This window comes from Procambarus clarkii, unplaced genomic scaffold, assembly GCF_040958095.1.
Source record: "Procambarus clarkii isolate CNS0578487 unplaced genomic scaffold, FALCON_Pclarkii_2.0 HiC_scaffold_599, whole genome shotgun sequence".
Taxonomy (NCBI): domain Eukaryota; kingdom Metazoa; phylum Arthropoda; class Malacostraca; order Decapoda; family Cambaridae; genus Procambarus; species Procambarus clarkii.
In genome coordinates this window covers 71,250-92,714 of record NW_027189632.1, presented here as the reverse complement: position 1 = coordinate 92,714, position 21,465 = coordinate 71,250, and the positions used below count along the sequence as shown (strand labels likewise).

General features: G+C 35.2%; 2 protein-coding genes across 4 annotated transcripts; both read left to right on the top strand.

Moving 5' to 3' along the window:
• The first annotated feature begins 5,953 nt into the window (after nt 1-5,953).
• On the top strand, nt 5,954-11,908 carry LOC138349837 (uncharacterized). 2 transcript variants are annotated; one of them, XR_011227098.1, is made up of 6 exons: nt 5,954-6,470; nt 8,563-10,573; nt 10,934-11,023; nt 11,129-11,246; nt 11,549-11,692; nt 11,784-11,904. XR_011227098.1 is itself a non-coding variant. In XM_069320890.1 (4 exons), exons 2-4 carry the CDS (start codon nt 10,934-10,936, stop codon nt 11,701-11,703), a joined length of 363 nt encoding a protein of 120 aa, XP_069176991.1. In that variant the 5' UTR covers nt 5,954-6,470; the 3' UTR covers nt 11,704-11,908. The 2 variants fall into 2 exon arrangements, 1 of the variants encoding a protein (XP_069176991.1); XM_069320890.1 differs by lacking the exon at nt 8,563-10,573 and having other exon boundaries at nt 11,549-11,908.
• A 529-nt stretch (nt 11,909-12,437) lies between these two features.
• Nucleotides 12,438-20,347, top strand: LOC138361677 (uncharacterized). 2 transcript variants are annotated; one of them, XM_069320889.1, is made up of 7 exons: nt 12,438-12,576; nt 12,709-12,795; nt 13,236-13,355; nt 13,679-13,890; nt 15,747-15,909; nt 16,562-16,668; nt 18,524-20,347. In XM_069320889.1, exons 3-7 carry the CDS (start codon nt 13,340-13,342, stop codon nt 18,584-18,586), a joined length of 561 nt encoding a protein of 186 aa, XP_069176990.1. In that variant the 5' UTR covers nt 12,438-12,576; nt 12,709-12,795; nt 13,236-13,339; the 3' UTR covers nt 18,587-20,347. The 2 variants fall into 2 exon arrangements, with proteins under 2 accessions (XP_069176990.1, XP_069176989.1); XM_069320888.1 differs by having other exon boundaries at nt 12,438-12,795.
• The last annotated feature ends 1,118 nt before the right edge of the window (nt 20,348-21,465 follow it).

The following is a 21,465-nucleotide window of genomic DNA, read 5'->3' as shown; positions in this document are numbered from 1 at the left end:
GTGGGCAGCGGTGGCCCCCTCTATTGTCAACCCATGTCTGTTTTTTTAAACACCGCTGTTTGTCGACCTAATTATATTTGTGCTGCTTTTTCAGCCATGTTCCCCCCTTTCTTATTTTTTATTTTTAGTTGTTCTCAACACATTTTATACTTTAAACTCAATTAGTGTTTAGTTTTAGTCTTTAACGTTTTTCCTGCCCGAAACGCTTTGCGTAACAGTGGCTTTAGGCATTGTATGTATGCATTGCTGCCCCAGAAGGCAGCTAAGTACCCAGTGACCTAAATGTGACCGAAATATTCGACAAAACCTAACCTACTAGCTCATCTCGACCTCATTAGTGTTGCTCCCTGGAGGAAGCTAACCTGACGCTTGCTGCTGCCACATCAACGAGTCTACCCCATCTGCCTGCGTACATCTCTGCTGCTACCATGCAAAACAATTCTAAGCTCGGTAAGGCCGCAAAGAAAGATAGCACATCTATCAGGATGAACCCAACCAGCCAAGCTAGCAACAGGAATAACGCGGCTGTCTCCCCCTTAATGGCTGCCGGGGGGGGGGGGGGGCTACCGACCCTCCCTGCATCAACAATAACAAACCTTCTCAGCTGAGTGAAGCGTCGTCACTGACTCGAGCCTTGCAACAGTTACTTATTTTATTTTTATTTTATTTATGCATATACAAGAATGTACATGAGGAATGTGAGGATACAAATATGGTAATTACAGTCTTGTAAAGCCACTAGCACGCGCAGCGTTTCGGGCAGGTCCTTAATCTAAGAAAATTTTAAGGAGGTAAATACTTGCAAAAATTATAGACAAAAAAATGATAACAGATTACATGAAATGAAAAAAAAAAGATGAGAGAAAATTGTAGGTACAGTATATTAAAGCACATAGGTAGCTAAGATTGATTGCAATGACAGCTTGAATGGTAGTTGACAAAAAAAATTGGTAGGCACAATACAGCAGAAACAATATAAGATTGATTGCAATGACAGCTTGAATGGTAGTTGACAAAAATTGGTGGTCACAATACAGTATATGGCTAGCACATAAAAGAAGACAGCAATGAACACAATGATAAGGTTGTTTGATATTACATAAAAATTAGGAGATTGGGTAACGTAACCATTGGGTTACGTAACCATATGGAGCAACTTAAACGAGCTGCCTCCCCATGTTCTGACTTTAAGCGTCTCGCTGATAATCCATGGCTCAAATTATTGACTCAAATACATGATGACCAAATGTCTATAATCCGAGAGCAGTCGGACCTGATAATGAAGCTACAGAGTGATGCTTTGGCCATGCACAAGATTAACCAAGATCTGTCTGTCAGAGTCGGTCAACTCGATCAGGAATTAAGCTCTCTTCAGATCTCGGTTATTAACTCTAAATCAGCAGAAACCTCTAAGAAGCAAGAAGATATGTTACAAAAGTTAGAGAACCATTTTAACTCCCTACAACAGCAACACACTGCAACCCAAGACGAATCAGACCAACTTAAGGTCCTTGATTCTGTCGTCATCTCATCACATGATTTTCCCCATGAAACTGACAGAGAAGACTGTACTGCCATCGTGATCCAGGAATTGCGTACTAAGTTGAATTATTCAATCGAAGCAAGAGACATTAAGTCAGCTTATAGAGTGGGTACGAAATCATCTGGTACAAATAACAGGAGGATTCGTGTGAAGTTAGATAGCTGCTCCCGCAAGTCAGACCTTATCACTGCTGCAGTCGCTAAGAAATCCAATGTTTATGTGAACGAATGTCTAACCAGATTCAGACAAAATCTCTTATTTAAACTACGTGGAATCTGCAAAAGATCCACTGCTATTAAACATTGTTTTGTGCGCGATGGTAAAATAATAGCTAGGAAGACTGACTCTGGAAAAACTTATGTCATAACCACTGAGGCACACCTCACTTCTTTCCTGGATGACTGTGGGATATCAGCTGAATAACCAGAACATAATTTGTAGTCTCACATACAACCAAAGTGTACTTAAGCTCTGCCTTTCCTTTCCAAAGGTTTTTATTTTTATTTTTATTTTACTTTTTTTGTTTGTCATCTTTGCCTGTTTTATACTCTTAATTATTTGGTCTTAGTTAATCCCCTTATCACTAAACCTAGGGCTTTATATTACCCTGTTACTTAAAGTAACTTGGTATTTGTTTCTTGTAATCATTTATTGGAATTAATTAACAGTATAATTGTTTATATAAGCATCTACCTCAGTATCTTAGTAAAACCTTCCACATGAATATACTGTCACCCTGTTTATTTTTACACTTAGATTTATATTAGAGTAAATTTCAAGATTTAATTAGATTTACATGTCATCTTTTTTTTCTTTTTTTTTCTCTCGGAATTATCTATTTGAGCTCACTGTTTTCTTAGGTTCATACCAATTATAGGATTTTAATTAACCATTACTAAGCTAATTATCTTCAAGATCATTTTTTTTATGATTATTATTTTTCTTATTATTTTTTATTTTACATTTATATTGTCAGTCTCTACTGATTTTTTGTTTTTTATTTTATGTAACTTCTGTGTCCTCCCTGGCTATTTATTTATTTATTTATTTATTTATACATATACAAGAATGTACATAAGGAATGTGAGGATACAATTATGGTAATTACAGTCTTGTAAAGCCACTAGCACGCGCAGCGTTTCGGGCAGGTCCTTAATCTAAGAAAATTTTAAGGAGGTAAATACTTGTAAAATTTATAGACAAAAAAATGATAACAGATTACATGGAATGAAAAAAAAAAAAAAATGAGAGAAAATTATAGGTACAGTATATTAAAGCACATAGGTAGCTATGATTGATTGCAATGACAGCTTAAAATGGTAGTTGACAACAAATTGGTAGGCACAATACAGCAGAAACAATATAAGATTGATTGCAATGACAGCTTGAATGGTAGTTGACAAAAATTGGTAGTCACAATACAGCATATGGCTAGCACATAAAAGAAGACAGCAATGAACACAATGATAAGGTTGTTTGATATTACATAAAAATTAGGAGATTGGGTACCACTAGGTACAGAGCAAATTTAAAGCTCAGTGTAGGAAACTAAATAGATGAAGTTAGGTACTTTTTGGTTTTGCTTTTAAATAAGGCAAAAGTTTTACAGTTTTTCAATTCACTAGGGAGTGAGTTCCATAGACTAGGTCCCTTAATTTGCATAGAGTGTTTACACAGATTAAGTTTGACCCTGGGGATATCAAAGAGATATTTATTTCTGGTGTGGTGATAATGGGTCCTATTACATCTGTCCAGGGAGAGTTTCAGAGCATGGTTTGCATTTAAGAACAGGGTTTTGTAAATGTAGTTGACACAAGAGAATGTGTGGAGGGAGTTAATATTTAGCAAGTTTAGAGATTTAAACAAGGGAGCTGAGTGTTGTCTGAAAGCAGAGTTAATTATTATTCTGATAGCAGATTTTTGCTGTGTGATGATGGGCTTAAGGTGGTTTGCAGTGGTAGACCCCCATGCACAGATTGCTATCTATTGGATCTTTATTTTACTTCTAAATTGTTACTATTTTATTGTATTTGCTTTTATTCTTGTGTTTTGCTTTATCGTGTATCTTGTATCGTGATCCCTCTGCATCTCTATGCACACTGATATTGATCCTGATCAAAATCTTCTGTCTCATATCTACACCAACCCGCACATTGATCATTATTGCAAATATTTCACAGCACACCAGGCTAAAAACAAACTCCAAAATAGCACCTGTCTATCAGTTTACAACCAAAATGTTAGATCACTTGGTAAACATTTTGACGATTTAAATGCATTACTCACAACACTAGGTACTAACTTATAGTTCATTATTTTAACAGAAACTTGGCTAAATAAAGACTATACCCAACTCTACAACTTAGCTGGTTATAAAGCCATTCATAACTGTAGGCCTAATAAAAAAGGTGGTGGCACAGCTATATATTACCGAGATACATTTATCTGCAACAGTGTTATTAGTGACAGAGATGACTACTGTGAATATACTTTTGCTCAGTTTACAATTAAATCCCTTAAATCCTCTTTGACTATTGGAGCCATCCATAGATTTCCCAATACTAACATAGCTTCTTTCTCAGACAACCTAAGGAATCTTATTATAAACAACAATCTCAACAAAAACCACATCATTCTGGGAGGAGACTTAAATATTGACCTGGGTCAACAAAATTGCTCTCAAGTTGACTATTTCCTTAACAGCATGAACTCCTGTATGCTAATCCCCACAATCACCAAACCTACCCGAGTCACTCAAACATCAGCCACTACCTTGGACCATATATGGACAAACATAACAGCTCCCCTTGTATTTGGTATAATCTACGACAGAACATCTGACCACTATCCTACCTTTCTTATAGCGAACATGGACAGAACACCACCAAAAAGCAAGAAACTTTCATTTAGGCTACACAGTGAATCAGCTTTAGGCAATCTTACAGATGCACTTCACAATATTAACTGGGATTCTGAATTCAATAATACCCATGATATAAATTCATTAGCTAACCTCTGACTCTCCAAAACTCTAAGCCTCTACAACCTTCATTGTCCCCTTCTTACCAAGCAAGTAACTGACAAAAGATTAAACAATCCATGACTCACAAGTGGCATTCTCAACTCAATCAACAAGAAACATGAATATGAAAAGAAACTTAGGATTGGCCTAGTTTCAAAGAAAGTAGCTAAAAGGTACTCATCAATGCTTACCAGTATCATAAGAAAGGCAAAACTTGCATATTATGTGAATAGATTCAATGAACCAAAAGACAACATGAAAAGCACTTGGAAAACTATCTCTAGTATCCTAGGAACTAAACAACACTCACATAACCAAATAAAACTCTACAAGGATGGGGATATACCGTCAACTGATTTAGAAATGGCAAATGAATTTAATAGTTTCTTTTCATCGGTTGGTGCTAATCTTGCCAGTAGAATCCCACAGACTCAGACACATATTAACACATATCTCTCAGGCAGCTATCCAAACTCTCTTCTCCTTTCACCAATCAGCCCGGCAGATGTTGTGTCCATCATACACTCTCTAAAAACCAAGGCAGGGAACACCAGTGAAATTCCGTCCATTGTGTACAAGAGAGCCTCCCATGCCCTTGCCCCACCCATAGCCCTACTGTTCAACAAATCTATAGAGTGTCACACCTTCCCTGATATCCTCAAAAAAGCAAGAGTAACGCCAGTCCATAAAGGAGGCAATCCGGCGGACATAAACAATTATAGACCAATATCAAATCTCCCCATTCTATCAAAAATATTTGAAAAAATTATTTACAAACAGCTCTATTCCTACCTCGTAAAATTCGACATACTCAGCCCCTGGCAGTTTGGCTTCCGGTCCCAAAAGAGCACCAACGATGCAATCATTAGTCTCCTTGATGTAATCTACTCAGCCCTTGACAAAAATGAGTTTCCGATTGGACTCTTCATTGACCTAAGAAAAGCCTTTGATACTGTTAATCACAACTACCTCTTACTTAAACTCCAGCGTTATGGAATCCGAGGCCTTGCCCTTGACTACATCCGATCCTATCTTAGTGACAGACACCAATATCCCAGCAAACACAGAACGTTTGTGGACGTTTTTAAATGGTCCCACAAAGGTAATACTGTAACTTTTGACATAAATACGTATATCTGACGTTCTTAAAACCAAAGGATATAACTAAAAACATATATTCTTGAGACACAATTTTTTAAGATTTATGTAAAAATTTAAAAATAATAGTAAATGCTATGGAATTATAATGTTTTCATGCTTTATATTTAAGAATAAATAATTTTCAGTCAACATTTAGTTTTTTTTGTTTACTTTCTGTAAAGCTATCCAATTTACGTTCTTATAACATAAATATAACATTTATATGACGTCAGTATAACGTTATTTACACGACATCATTACGTTATTATGATGTTATATTAACGTATAATTCCTGTGTGAAAACCAGAATATATATTGAACTTTATGTTTTAAACCTTGTAAAGTTATCATAAAACTTGGAATAAGACGGTAAGCATGCTTTACTTATGAAAATATACAAACAAATCAACAAAAACATTTTAACATAAAAACATGAACAACATGAATAAAAACATGAATGAATTTGTAAAGAATTTTTTAATTTGAGTTAAACTAAATACAAACTTAATATGTTTTGCTAACGCAAAAATATATTCCCGAGGTATTGTAATTGCAAATAAATATTTAATACAATTATTTGTATCATTTTTTTTATTTTAGATTTCCGTATTGCTTGATAATATATAATAGCGTTTAGATAATGCTAGCGCTGGACATTCTTTAGGCTCGTTGCATGTTGTGGTAGTCGCCGCCATTTTAAAACCGTGTCGAGAGGGACTGCTGTTGGCTTATCCACAAAATCCTGCTGCATCTTCAATAGTTAAGGTAACTGTTTTCTTTTATTTGCTCTTAGACATGTGTAGTATATATATAAGCTTGTGGTGGTAGGCTGGATGGTGTGTTGATGGCCCTGGCTGGAGGTGTGTTGATGGCCCTGGCTAGAGGTGTGTTGATGGTGGTGTTGAGTTGATGGCCCTGGAGGCGTGTTGATGGCCCTGGAGACGTGTTGGTGGCCCTGGAGGTGTGTTGGTGGCCCTGGAGGTGTGTTGGTGGCCCTGGAGGTGTGTTGGTGGCCCTGGCTGGAGGTGTGTTGATGGTGGTGTTGTGTTGATGGCCCTGGAGGCGTGTTGATGGCCCTGGAGGTGTGCTGGTGGCCCTGGAGGTGTGTTGGTGGCCCTGGAGGTGTGTTGATGGCCCTGGAGGTGTGTTGGTGGCCCTGGAGGTGTGTTGATGGCCCTGGAGACGTGTTGGTGGCCCTGGAGGTGTGTTGGTGGCCCTGGAGGTGTGTTGGTGGCCCTGGAGGTGTGTTGGTGGCCCTGGCTGGAGGTGTGTTGATGGTGGTGTTGTGTTGATGGCCCTGGAGGCGTGTTGATGGCCCTGGAGGTGTGTTGGTGGCCCTGGAGGTGTGTTGGTGGCCCTGGAGGTGTGTTGGTGGCCCTGGAGGTGTGTTGGTGGCCCTGGAGGTGTGTTGGTGGCCCTGGCTGGAGGTGTGTTGATGGTGGTGTTGTGTTGATGGCCCTGGAGGCGTGTTGATGGCCCTGGAGGTGTGTTGGTGGCCCTGGAGGTGTGTTGGTGGCCCTGGAGGTGTGTTGGTGGCCCTGGCTGGAGGTGTGTTGATGGTGGTGTTGTGTTGATGGCCCTGGAGGCGTGTTGATGGCCCTGGAGGTGTGTTGGTGGCCCTAGCTGGAGGTGTGTTGATGGCCCTATATATATATATATATATATATATATATATATATATATATATATATATATATATATATATATATATATAAATATATATATATATATATATATATATATATATATATATATATATATATATATATTTATATATATATATATATATATATATATATATATATATATATATATATATAGGGCCATCAACACACCTCCAGCTAGGGCCACCAACACACCTCCAGGGCCATCAACACGCCTCCAGGGCCATCAACACAACACCACCATCAACACACCTCCAGCCAGGGCCACCAACACACCTCCAGGGCCACCAACACACCTCCAGGGCCACCAACACACCTCCAGGGCCATCAACACGCCTCCAGGGCCATCAACACAACACCACCATCAACACACCTCCAGCCAGGGCCACCAACACACCTCCAAGCCCACCAACACACCTCCAGGGCCACCAACACACCTCCAGGGCCACCAACACACCTCCAGGGCCACCAACACACCTCCAGGGCCATCAACACGCCTTGATGGCGTGTTGATGGCCCTGGAGGGCCATTTGGCATATTTTTTGGCATTTAGTTAATGCCAGTTAGTGGCATGTCTCTGCACCGTTTCCAGTTTGTTGATATGCTTCTTAAGATATGGGCACCATACAACTGCTGCATACTCCAACTTTGGTCTAACAAAAATTGTGAACAATTTCAAAATTTCTGTTGAAGAAATCCTGTTTCCTAGTTCTGCATCTGTTTTGGTATAACACCTCCTTTTTTTCACACCTCTATTTTTTACATTCATCAATGTTTCGGTACGTGCAATAGTATGTATTGTTTCATTGCAGATAACAGCATTTAAATTTTGTTTGTTTCTTAGACTTAGACTCGTACTACCAAGTTGCTGTTGGCAATTGGATAATTTTTTTATGAAGTCATTTGTTATTTTTTCCCCTATAGTAATTTATGCTTTTGATCTCAATTAGTTTTATATCCTAGCTTTTTAATTTTTTCCCCTTATATATTGCCATCTTCTCTGTCTGCTTTACATGGCTTAAGCAGAGTCATGTCTGCTTAAGCCTTTGTTATTTTACTAATTTACCTGTTTTAATTATTATTTGTTTTCAAAGTTTAGTTTACCCCATTTTATTTGCTTTTTGCAGTACAGTACTTTACTAATAATCTTGTAATAGTAATTGGTAATGTAGCACTTGGCCTTTCTCCTTCAGAATGTATGCACACATTATAGAAAAAAGAAGAGAATACCACACAAGATGGCAGCGTATGTCACGGGCCAAAAAGCGACGCCTAAAAGAACAGGCGTCCCAGCGTGGCAAAAATGAAAATAGTGATGAGGTTGAGATTCAGTTGTTGAATCAGGATCCTTTGGCCAATGTTACAACAAACAGCATAGACGATGACCATGCTGCTTTGTCATCTAATTCAGAACCTAATATTGGTTGTGGAGCCAATGAAGATGCATCATCTCTGGAAAGTCAGAGAGAGAGAGATTGGACTTGGGACATGATTGATGAGCATGACCCAATATCATCAGAGTCAGAGAGCAGTGGTGATGAGGATGATAAATCATTATCAGATGTATTGTTAGTATGGGTTAATAAATATGGCATAACACACAATGCCATTGATAATTTATTAAAAAAATTGAGAAAACAGGGACATGCTGACTTGCCAAAAACAGCTCGTTCGTTACTGAATACAGTTAAACATATACCTACTGAGACTAAATCAGGCATGATGTATATCTACTTGGGGTTAGAGGAGGAAATGTTGAAAACTTTAAGGCTGTATCCTAAATCAACAATAAGAGATTTGGCAGAAATATCTTTAATATGCAACATTGATGGTTTGCCAATATTTAGAAGTAAAAATGAAAGTTTATGGCCTGTTCTTTGTGCTATCAATAATGTCAAACCTATAAGAGTTTTCCCAGTAGTCCTCACATACGGAAGCTCTAAACCTAGTGATTTAGATTTTTTAAATGAATTCATTCAGGATTTGAAAAAAATTATGCACTATGGATTTAAAAATGATGACAAAACATTGCCAGTAAAACTAAAAGGAGTCATATGTGATGCCCCAGCAAAAGCAATGGTGAAGGCAATCAAACTCCACTCTGGCTACTTTGGGTGTGATAGATGTACCCAAGAGGGTGTTTGGAATGGAAGAATGAGTTATCAACAAGTGAAAAATTCACAACTCAGAACAGATGAAGATTTTCGTAATCAATCTAATTCTCAACATCACCATGGTAGATCACCATTCTGTGACTTAAATATAAATATGGTGAGTACTTTTCCCATAGACTATATGCATCAGATATGTCTTGGGGTTATGAAAAGGTTACTTCTTGCCTGGATACGAAATAAAAACGTAAAATTATGTGCTCGCCAAGTTGATGAAATTAGTCAGCGTCTAATTCAACTAACACAATTTGTGCCTATGCACTTTGCACGTAAACCTCGAAGTCTTTCAGAGGTTGATAGATGGAAAGCGACTGAATACAGGCAACTCCTTCTCTACACCGGTAAGATTGTACTGAAGGGAATCTTACCCAAAGAATTGTATGACCATTTCCTGACTCTGAGTGTAGCCATTTCTATTCTTGTATCACCTAAATTGATTCAGTTAAATTACAGCCAATATGCACATGATCTTTTGCTGTACTTTGTGTTAAAGGCTCGTGAGCTGTATGGTAAGGATTTTTTAGTGTACAATGTACACTGCCTAACACACATATCCTCTGATGCCAAAGAGTTTGGTAGTTTGGACAGATGTTCAGCATTTCCATTTGAAAATTACCTGCAGCAGGTTAAGAATATGGTTCGATCAAGTAAAAACCCTCTTGTTCAAATTGCAAAGAGGCTGAAAGAGATGCAGCATGCTCAAAGGATTTATACACCAAATACAGAACATAAAATATATACCAAGGCACCAAACAATGCCTATTTGCTGAATAATGAAACTTGCTGCCAAGTTTTGGACACTGTCAGTGACACCGATGAAAATGGAGACAGCATGTTCCTTTGCAGGGTATATTCGAGAAGTATACCTCTCTTTGAGAAACCTTGTAACTCCAAATTAATTGGAGCATTTAAGGTTCTTACTAGGAATTCATCCATGAAGGTGATTCCAGCAAGAAAACTAAACCGCACAGGTATGATGATCGAGACAGAAAGCGCAAATACTTTTCTGTCAATACTACATGACTTATGACAAGTACGTATTTAAATACTGTATCCATGCTTTAATAATAGTTTGAACTAATATTGTAAGTTAATGAGATTCACAATTTTGTTTTTTATTAAAGCTATTATCTTTTGACCAATATTTACCTGTTTAAAAATCCCATTACCCTGTATTTCATGAAAATTATTAATATTTTGAGAGCACATTAAGAGATAAAACTGTATTAAGCCTTTTAGTCCATACATGGCAGCTACTGTTTATACCAACCGAAAATCATTTACAAATGTGGCTAATCTATGATTGACACAATCAAGTAAATCTATTACCAACTTTATGCTAATTTCTTTTTTTGGGGAGAACAACTCTTAATAAGATTTTTCAATTTTGTAGATGACATCTGAAAAGCGGTATGCAGTGGTAGGCTTCAATGATCGTAGTGTGGGTATCATCTCCACAACCTGGATTGAAAAATCTGATGATGTAAGCATTACTTTGAAACTAAAAAATTGCATATATTGAGTTGCTTTAAAAATATTCCAAATTAGTGCTAAAATTAGCATGTAACAGTTTATTTCGACTTTTCAGGAAAAAATATTGTGCTGGTGGCCACAGAGCAGGCATACAGTTAGTGCCCAAAAGCACGAAAAGCCAGACACGACAAATTGGCGAGTGCATGTCGTATCAACAATCCTATCAACAACTGGTAGGTATTAAATTTATAATTATTAAGATTTAAGATACAAGACACCTATTCATTCATTCACCATAACTTTAACACTGCAGACAAAAACAGCATTATAATTATATTTTAATCACAAGATGGGTTTCCTCATAGCTACTTAAGACTTTTGTGCCCCAGTTATAAGTTCCAAATCATGTACGTCGTTTTATTAAACATCTCTTTAGGAAGCTGATTTAAGTTATTTCTTAGTGTTCACTACTCTACTAGGTAACGATAAATATATATCTCGCTGATATATTACTAATTATATTCAATTATTACAGATGATTTTGACGTTGCAAAACGAAGATGCTTAGCTGCGGAAGACACTTCAAATGTCGAAACTGAAGACGATATGGGCTATCCTCGACAACGAAAAAGGAAACCATGCTTCAAATATGAAGAAGAGAATTCCGAGAATAACAAACGTAAGCATTGATAACCTACTACAGTAATTTAAAAAAAATTTGCAACTTGAAAAATGCCATTCAATACATTAAGCAATTTAAATAATTTCAGGCAATCATCACTCGTCTCAATCCAAGAAGAAGTGTTCGCCATCTTCATATGAGAATACACCTTCAAAAGAAATAAGTCCTCCGCAAATACCATATTATTCTGGTATATTAAGTGAATGTAAGGATTAGTAGTAAATAACATTAAAAGTTCTAAATTGATATTTAACCATGCTTCCTTTGTTTGGTTATTTATGCTTTTGGTTTAAAAAAACTAAAAACTGCTCTAAACTTAGTTCTTGCTGTTTTTTTTTTTTTTTGTTTAATTCCTTCTGGAAGTACTAGAAGCTTTGAGTAATTTTTATGCTTATCTGGAATTTCTGTATAGAAATATGTGTTTATTTCTAATTGTTTAATATTAAGCATATTATTCTTTTATGTGCATATGGGGTCTAGTGAACTTTTCCCACTTTGTCTAGCAGGTGCTTTTCACTTGTCACAGTTCAGGGAAATTTTGGTTTTCCTTTGATCTAGTCACTAGAAACAAGCAGGTTTGTTATTACTTTTCTTTTTGTTTGTCCCTTACGTGTTAATTTGTCCTTTATCTTACCTTTACCTTACGTGTTAATTTGTCCCTTACCTTAAGTTAATTTTTAAAATATGTATCTCATATTGACCCCCACCTCTCTCATGTTAGTTCAAACTATATTAAAGTCTTAAAAATATATTTTGGTTAACAAGTGTTTGAAATAAGCATAACTCCTTTTCAGCTAATAGAACAGTCCTACAAAAGCCGTCTCCAGTGAAGACTACACTTCACAATACACCTTCAACGCCATCAGTATTTCCTCATGAAGGTAATAAGTTAATTTTTAAAATGTGTATTTCATGTTGACCCCCACCTCTCTCATGTTAGTTCAAACTATATTAAAGTCTTAAAAATATTATTTGGTTAAAAAGTGTTTGAAATAAACATAACTCCTTTTCAGCTAATAGAACAGTCCTACAAAAGCAGTCTCCAGTGAAGACTACACTTCACAATACACCGTTGACGCCATCAGTATTTCTTCATGAAGGTAATAAGTAATTATTTAAAATATATATCATGTTGACCCACTCTCTCATGTTGACCCTCATTCTCTCTCTCATGTTGACCTCCCTTTTCTCATGTTGAAATTTGTTTTGTTAATTTTGTTCTGTCACCTCTTCTTATTCTGTGTGTATGTGTCTGTCTGTCTCTGTATGTCTCTCTATCTTTCTTTTCTTTCTTTTTCTTTATTTATTTCTTTCTTTTCTTTTTTCTTCTCTTCTCATGTTGGCCCTCCTCTCTCTCATGATAACCCCCCCCCCCTCTCTGATGTTGGCTCACCCTCTTTCTGATGTTGGGTAGTTTAAATGTGATGTAGACATATAGTATAACTTATAATATTAGTATGCAGTAGTAAAAGCTCATGAAATTTGTTGATTATACAGTACAGTAGTTAGATTTTAATAGCTAAATCTTGCAATCTTAAAGACAATGAGCTGGTCACGCCAAGTACTTCAGTCGTTAGGACTCCAAGGTCAAGGAATTTATTCGACCCAAAGTCACCAGACAAGAACGATGGGAGTTTGAAAGAAATGATGCAGAATATGAGTAAGTTTTGAAAGTTTAATTAATTTATTATGTAGCCTATAACCTATATGTACCCTATGGGTGATAGGCATAAGTTTCATGTTCAAGTAGACTGCAAACTGAGCAGGTTAGATTGCTGAATTTGCTTCCAATTATATAAGCAGTTTCATAATTACTAAGAAATTATCCCATTATCTATCACATCAGTCATAGCCTACTTTTTGGGTGCTTTCTCAGTGTCAGTTATTTTAAAATATACTTTATAATGCTTTTATTTTAAATGTACATTCAAGATATGTAATATAATAGCATGTACACTTTCTATATACTGTATAAATTTCCAGGTAACATGTTGCAGGCCATATACACTGAAGTGAATGAACTGAAAAGTGATGTGAATGAACTGAAAAGTGATGTGAAGATATTGAAAGCAACTTTGACTACAAAAGAAACAGACAAGATCATAGAAGATCTAATACCAAATCCTATTGCTGCAGAAGGTGATCTTAATATTCTCAATAGGAAGTTAGCGGAATCGAGTTTCAGAACAAAATTTGTAAGTGGTATTTTAACAGTAATGTTTCCTTCAATTTTTCATCTTAAATATTACAGATATTTGCTAATTTTCTAATTAAAATTTTTTGATAGTTCATGCAGAAAAGATAAAATTGCTAAATAATAAGAATAATGATATAATCTTGTTTATATAGGATAGGATAAAATATAACACTTATGTATTTGTAAATTATGTAATATTAACACAGAGTCTTTCACACTCTCCTGAGTGCTTTCTCAAGGTCTTGAGTGTATGGTTAGGATGAGGCTTACATTTCAACGACTATATTTCTCTTGCTAATTTTGTTAGTCGTTGAGATGTATCTCTTCATAACACACACACTTATCTGCTTGATGGGGGTCTGGGAGTTCTTCTACTCCCCAAGCCCGGCCCGAGGCTAGGCTTGACTTGAGAACTTTGGTCTAGTGCTTGGTGATTGTGGGGATTATCATAGAGGATTACATGCTGTTATGGAAATAGTCAACTAGAGGGTTATTTTGTAGACCCAGGTCAATATTGAAATCACCTCCTAGAATGATGTGATTTTTGTTGAGATGTTATTTATGATAAGATGCCTTATCATAAGTTATGATATATATATATATATATATATATATATATATATATATATATATATATATATATATATATATATATATATATATATATGTTTCATTGAATATGACCGCATATTCTGTATTTATTATTTTCTGGTTTAGGGCTTCTATCCCTCTAACTATTTTCTTAGCATCAGGGCTTAATTGAAATAGGAGTTCTCCAAAACTCATTTTCGTACTTTTAAGGTGAAGAAAAGAAGTGATTTACTATAGAGTGTATTACACTTATTTATATAATTTGCACGACGTTTCGAACCTCCATGGTTCATTCTCAAGTGAACAGATCTTACAATACTAGTTGATTTTATACCCGCACTGGGTCAGGTGATAATACAATGAAGGTGAAAACATGGGGGGATACATAAGGGATAAATGTGAGGTGAAACATAGAGGCTGCAGAAGGCTTATTGGCCCATACGAGGCATCTCCTATCTAAACAAAGATTAATCCAGTGTAATTGGCATGTTATGTTGGACATTGTCTTCTGTGTTGGCATCGATATGTTCTTGTCTTGTCCTTACTCTCATGGTAGGTAGAGTAAATAGTTCCGTGATTTGGGTGTTCATGGTAGGTCGCTCTATTCTTATGTGAATTGCCTCAAGAATTTGTAATCTTCTTGCATCTTGGGTTTTGTCTATTATGCAAGTATTCTTGTTCAACATTTCTCTTGTTAGAAACATTTCTCTTGTTTTCTCTTGTTGTTCTCTCTAAGAGAACTAACTCTAAGAGAACTCTCTAAGAGTATTGTAAGATCTGTTCACTTGAGAATGAACCATGGAGGTTCGAAACGTCGTGCAAATTATATAAATAAGTGTAATACACTCTATAGTAAATCACTTCTTTTCTTCACCTTAAAAGTACGAAAATGAGTTTTGGAGAACTCCTATTTCAATTAAGCCCTGATGCTAAGAAAATAGTTAGAGGGATAGAAGCCCTAAACCAGAAAATAATAAATACAGAATATGCGGTCATATTCAATGAAACATGTTTGAAAGAAAACCTGCTGCCAGTATACACCAATATATATATATATATATATATATATATATATATATATATATATATATATATATATATATATATATATATATATATATATATGTATATGTATACATACACATACATACACATACATACATACATACACACATACATACATACATACATACATACATACATACATACATACATACATATATCAAAATTACTAGTGTACTACATTTTTGTTGTTGCTTTTAGGTGTTGCTTTTAACCAGTGTATGTGGGTCTGATTGTGCAACTACGGTTCGAAGAATGATGAAGAAGATAGGAACAAACGGCCTTTGGTCATTATACAGCCTAAAAGGACAAAAGAAGAAATTAGCATTTCTAGAAAAACAAGAACTATATAATGTTATTTTAAGTAAGTAACAAAAAAATTAAATAATTTTTTTTTATTTAAAATTCACTAAAAAATTAAAATTTTAAGTTCAAATTAAGTGTACATTAAGTATAAATGATTATATTTCTATCACTTGCTCTTAAGATTGTTTCATTTAATAGAGGTTGGTCATAATTGTTCTCTGCTGCTAGTACTGTAGAACTGACTGACTTAGCTATAGGAAAATGTAAACTTAATTGGTTTATCCTTTACAGTATTTTGCAGTTTATTTCATGATCCTGTGGTTAATACTTGCATAAATAGTAGATTGCAAAATGCATTTTTATATCATTAGTATTAAATAATAATAATAATGTAAATAATTGACTTTTAAACAACGTACAATTCATTGGTCGGTGAGATTATATTAGTAATATTTTTTCATTCTTGCAAAGCCTCAATAAAGCCGTTAACATGTTAATATAAACTTGATCACCTTCCACTTTTTTTCTCATGTGCTACCTACATGTACGAAACCTTATTCCTAAATGCATATCTTGTTCTGAAACTTGTCTTTTATATGTTGTGTATCACCATCTCTGGAGAGTTTTATCTGATGTGTAAATTACTTTTAATTTTACAGAATATTATTGTTATACAGAATTTGTTATATAAATAACTGTTAATTTTACAGAATCATCTATCAACGCACATCCGCAAGTTAAGGTGGAAGACGTGACCTTTCAAATTTCTGAAGTACTTAAACATGCTCCAAACAGACCTGGTGGATCTAGGTACAAGGTAAAATAATTTAAATTTTTTTTGTTTTCACTAATTATCTGTTTATATATATATATCGTACCTAGTAGCCAGAACACACTTCTCAGCCTACAATGCAAGGCCTGATTTGCCTAATAAGCCAAGTTTTCATGAAATAATTGTTTTTCGATTACCTAACCTACCTAACCTAACCTAACTTTTTCGGCTATCTAACGCAACCTAACCTATAAAGATAGGTTAGGTTAGGTAGGGTTGGTTAGGTTCGGTCATATATCTATGTTAATTTTACCTCCAATAAAAAAAATTGACCTCATATATAATGAAATGGGTAGCTTTATCTTTTCATAAGAAAAAAATTAGAGAAAATATATTAATTCATGAAAACTTGGCTTAGTAGGCAAATCGGGCCTTGCATAGTAGGCTGAGAAGTGCATTCTGGCTACTAAGTACAACATATATATATATATATATATATATATATATATATATATATATATATATATATATATATATATAAATATATATATATATATATAGATATATAGATAGATATATATATATATATATATATATATATATATATATATATATATATATATATATATATATATATAAATATATATATAGATATATAGATAGATATATAGATAGATAGATAGATAGTCAGTGTCAGACCACGGAGGAAAATTGAAACAAGAATTTTTCCGATGCAGGAACCACACACAGGCCCAAACATGGATAATCATAGCATAAAAATGGTAAATATTTACAATGAATTAGTGAGACAAATGTGTTCCAATGATCCTACTTAAATCGCCCTTTAATTGATCAATTAAAAATGGATCTAAGTTATATAAACCGCTGCTAATGTTCAATTTACTTTCTTTTGTGATCTGATCAAAAGCAGATCCAATTATGTTTCTGTTATAAGTACTTGTACAATTCATTATTGAAGAAGCCATCTCCCAATCTATGTTTGGGCCTGTGTGTGGTTGCTGCATCGGATGGGCCAATAGGCCCTCTGCAGTGTCCACGTATTGTACCTCGCCTCACTCCACCATTCTCTCCTGCCTATTTATGTCCAGTTCTCGACCTGTAAATCCACTCGTTCTGAAGATGTCCTAATGTCCGAAGATGTCCTAATGTCTTAACAGCAAGTGTTTCTGTCAAATTCCTTAAGGAAATATCTGAGTTCCCCATTATGACCTCTCCACAAATCAGGTTTTTCAACTGCTTCAAGCTCATTTTCTTCCAGATTATAATGCATTGCATACTTTAGTCCCAAAAAGACATGGTCAATTTTACCCAAGGGAGGGAGGTACTGAATGATAAATCTCTCCTCTTTCCTGGTAAATATAATATCCAGCATGGAGGGAACATCCCCTTCCCTCATATATATATATATATATACATGCAATTGACGATCACAAAACACTGATCATTTTATGCGGAAAATCCACAGAGAAATATGAAATGAGGTGAACGTTTCGGCTTTGTTAAAGCCTTTGTCAACACCAGACTCAATCAGTCTGGTGTTGACAAAGGCTTTAACAAAGCCGAAACGTTCACCTCATTTCATATTTCTCTGTGGATTTTCCGCATATATATACATATATATATATATATATACATATATACATATATATATATATATATATATATATATATATATATACATATATACATATATATATATATATATATATATATATATATATATACATATATACATATATATATATATATATATATATATATATATATATATATATATATATATATATATATATATATATATATATATATATATATATTTGTGTGTGTGTAATTTATATAAACAAATAAATATTAATTAATTTTGTTAATATCTTTTCAGGGAAAACTTGCAAGTACGATTCGTATACAAGAGGGGCAACAAGAGGCAGAGGATGTCTACTAAGAAAATTCACAATTAAGTGTTTATCCTCACTCTTGATATATGGTCTTCTCTGGTCTCTCTATTTTCTCTCCTCACAAATGTCCCCTTTTTTTTAATTTCTTTTACGTTTCTCTCCTGTTTTTCTTGTCTCTTTTTATCTCTCCTTTCCTCCTCTCTTCTAACACCTCTCGTTTTCTGTCTCTTCTAGCTTCTCTCTTCCTTTACTTTTTACATATGTGGAATTCACTTGCGTCGTTTTTATCTTGTATCTTTTTCTTATCTTGTCTTTCTCTTCCCCTTCTCTTCAATGTTCTCTCATTTCTCTCTCCCCTCTCTGTTGTTTCTATTCTGTCTTCTCTCCCCTTGCCTTAATTTTGTTCTGTCTCCTCTCTTCTTGCATGGTGCTAACATTTGAATAAATGATTTATAATTTGTATTTTTAGTCATAGAAAAACTATAGTGTTATGTTATATAGTATATAGTGTATACTCAGGAAATTTTACTTGTTTTAGTTTTAAGTAACAATAACTGCTTGTAACGTCAGGCTGATCTCACTCAGCATGACATGAATCACAGGCTGCTTGATCACGAAATCTATTGTGTTCACATATTGCTTATATAGATTTTTACTTTTATATTCTATTAGATTCAGATTCAGATGTTTATTCAGGTAAGGTATATACATACAAGTGATGTTACATTAATGGATTGATATATAGATAAAGCTAGTACATACAATGCCTAAAGCCACTATTACGCAATGCGTTTCGGGCAAGAAAAGCATTAATATCTAGAACTTAATACTAATTGAGCATAAAGAATAAAAAGTGTTGAGAACAAATACAAATAAAGATAAAAAAAAGGGGGAACATGACTGAAAAAGCAGCACAAATACAATAGGTTGACAGTGTTGATTAAAAAAAAAAGAAAATAACGGACATGGGTTGACAATAGAGGAGTGAGGTAGGTTACAGGGAATTTATTAGGTAGTGTTTAGTTTTTATCTTAAACTGGTTGAGAGAGGTACTGTCTTTAACATGGTTGGGAAGGTCATTCCACATTCTGGGCCCCTTGATTTGTAGAGCATTTCTGGTTTGATTAAGTCGTACTCTAGGAATATCAAAACTGTATTTATTTCTGGTGTGATGCTCATGGGTTCTGTTACAACCTTCTATGAAGCTTTTGAGATCAGGATTGGCATTACAATTTAGCGTTTTGTATATGTATAGTACACATGAGAGAATGTGCAGTGACTTAATGTCTAACATATTCAGGGATTTGAATAGGGGTACCGAGTGATGTCTGGGGCCAGAATTGGATATTGTCCTAATAGCAGCTTTGTGTTGAGTAATTAGAGGACGTAAATGATTTTGGGTAGTAGAGCCCCAAGCACAAATACCATAGTTGAGATATGGATAGATAAGGGAGTAATAGAGAGTCACCAGGGCAGGGCGTGGTACATAATATCTGATCTTAGAAAGAATGCCCACAGTTTTTGAAACTTTTTTAGATATGTTTAGAATGTGTCCCTGGAAATTCAGCTTGTGGTCAATGAGAATGCCAAGGAATTTGCCATCTAATTTGTTACAAATTTGGGTATTGTTTATTTTGAGATTTATTTGATTAGAGGATTTATTGCCTTTAGAGGTTTTATTGTAGAGGATTTATTGATTAGAGGATTAGAGGATTTTATTTAGAGGATTATAGATATAGTCTATATATTTCGAGCTATTACATATATTTTGTTGTATTACTCAATCTTAAATAAATATAATATTTTAATTCTCTTTTTGTACCCTATTTATTTGTAATTTACACGTACATATATAGGATGTCCATTTCTTTCTCAGATATGTCTTCTTTCTTTCTCTCCCTTTCTATTTCAGATATAATTTAAAAAATTATTATACCCTGATTTACCCTAAATGTTTTAATGTAGGTAATTAAAAGATTATAAAAAGATTTTTTTAAATGTTATTTATTTACGTTCTAAGGTCGTATAAAAAATTCTCAAAAAACATTTTTAAAACGTAATTATAAACGTGCTGAAAACAATGAAATGTCGTTTTTAGAACGTTTTAAAAACGTGAAAATGTTTGCTGGGAATTGCCTACGCCAGCCGTTCTCTCACAGATGTTGAGCAACGATACAGTCAGACAGAGAAGGAAGCTCTTGCTCTTGTATGGGGCTGTGAACACTTCAATGTGTATCTGCTTGGTGCACCCTTCACCACGATAGTCACTGACCACAAACCGTTGGAGACCATCTTCAATAATCCAAAGTCCAAACCACCAGCTCGCATTGAGAGATGGGCTCTTCGTCTGCAACCATACAACTTTACGGTGAAATACAAGCCGGGTGCAGGCAATCCCGCTGATTACATCAGTCGACATCCTGCCAACAGTTTCACCATCACCAAGCATCAGCAAGTTGCCGAGGAATATGTACACTCTGTAACCTGTGATGCAGTCCCTAAGGCTCTTACTCTTGATGAAATCCGTACTGCAACCCTAGAGGACCCAACTCTGCAAGCAACAGTGGATGCATTGACTAAGAAAAAGTTTCCACGCATTCCACCCTCAGGAGTTGACCAAGATGCATTCAAAGCACTTGAACGCATCCAGACAGAATTAAGTGTTACGCAACAACGCGACACTGTGCTGCGAGGTACTCGTATCGTGATTCCAGCTGTTCTCCAGCAACGTGCTCTGAAGCTTGCACATCAAGGACACCAAGGTCTTGTTAGGACGAAACAGCTGCTACGAGAAAAGGTGTGGTTTCCTGGCATTGATCGTCAAGCAAAGGATATGCATGATGCCTGTGTCCCTTGCCAAGCTGCAGTGGATACTTCAAGACCAACACCTCTACAACCTTCACCACTACCTGCTGCACCATGGACG

Bases quoted from the DNA above. Each gene is read 5' to 3' on its own strand.
- LOC138349837 (XM_069320890.1), top strand. From the start codon at position 10,934: ATGACATCTGAAAAGCGGTATGCAGTGGTAGGCTTCAATGATCGTAGT. The intron at 11,024-11,128 runs GTAAGCATTACT...TCGACTTTTCAG, and splicing joins GGATTGAAAAATCTGATGAT to GAAAAAATATTGTGCTGGTG. The intron at 11,247-11,548 runs GTAGGTATTAAA...CAATTATTACAG, and splicing joins AACAATCCTATCAACAACTG to ATGATTTTGACGTTGCAAAA.
- LOC138361677 (XM_069320889.1), top strand. The intron at 13,891-15,746 runs GTAAGTGGTATT...TGTTGCTTTTAG, and splicing joins CGAGTTTCAGAACAAAATTT to GTGTTGCTTTTAACCAGTGT. The intron at 16,669-18,523 runs GTAAAATAATTT...ATATCTTTTCAG, and splicing joins CTGGTGGATCTAGGTACAAG to GGAAAACTTGCAAGTACGAT.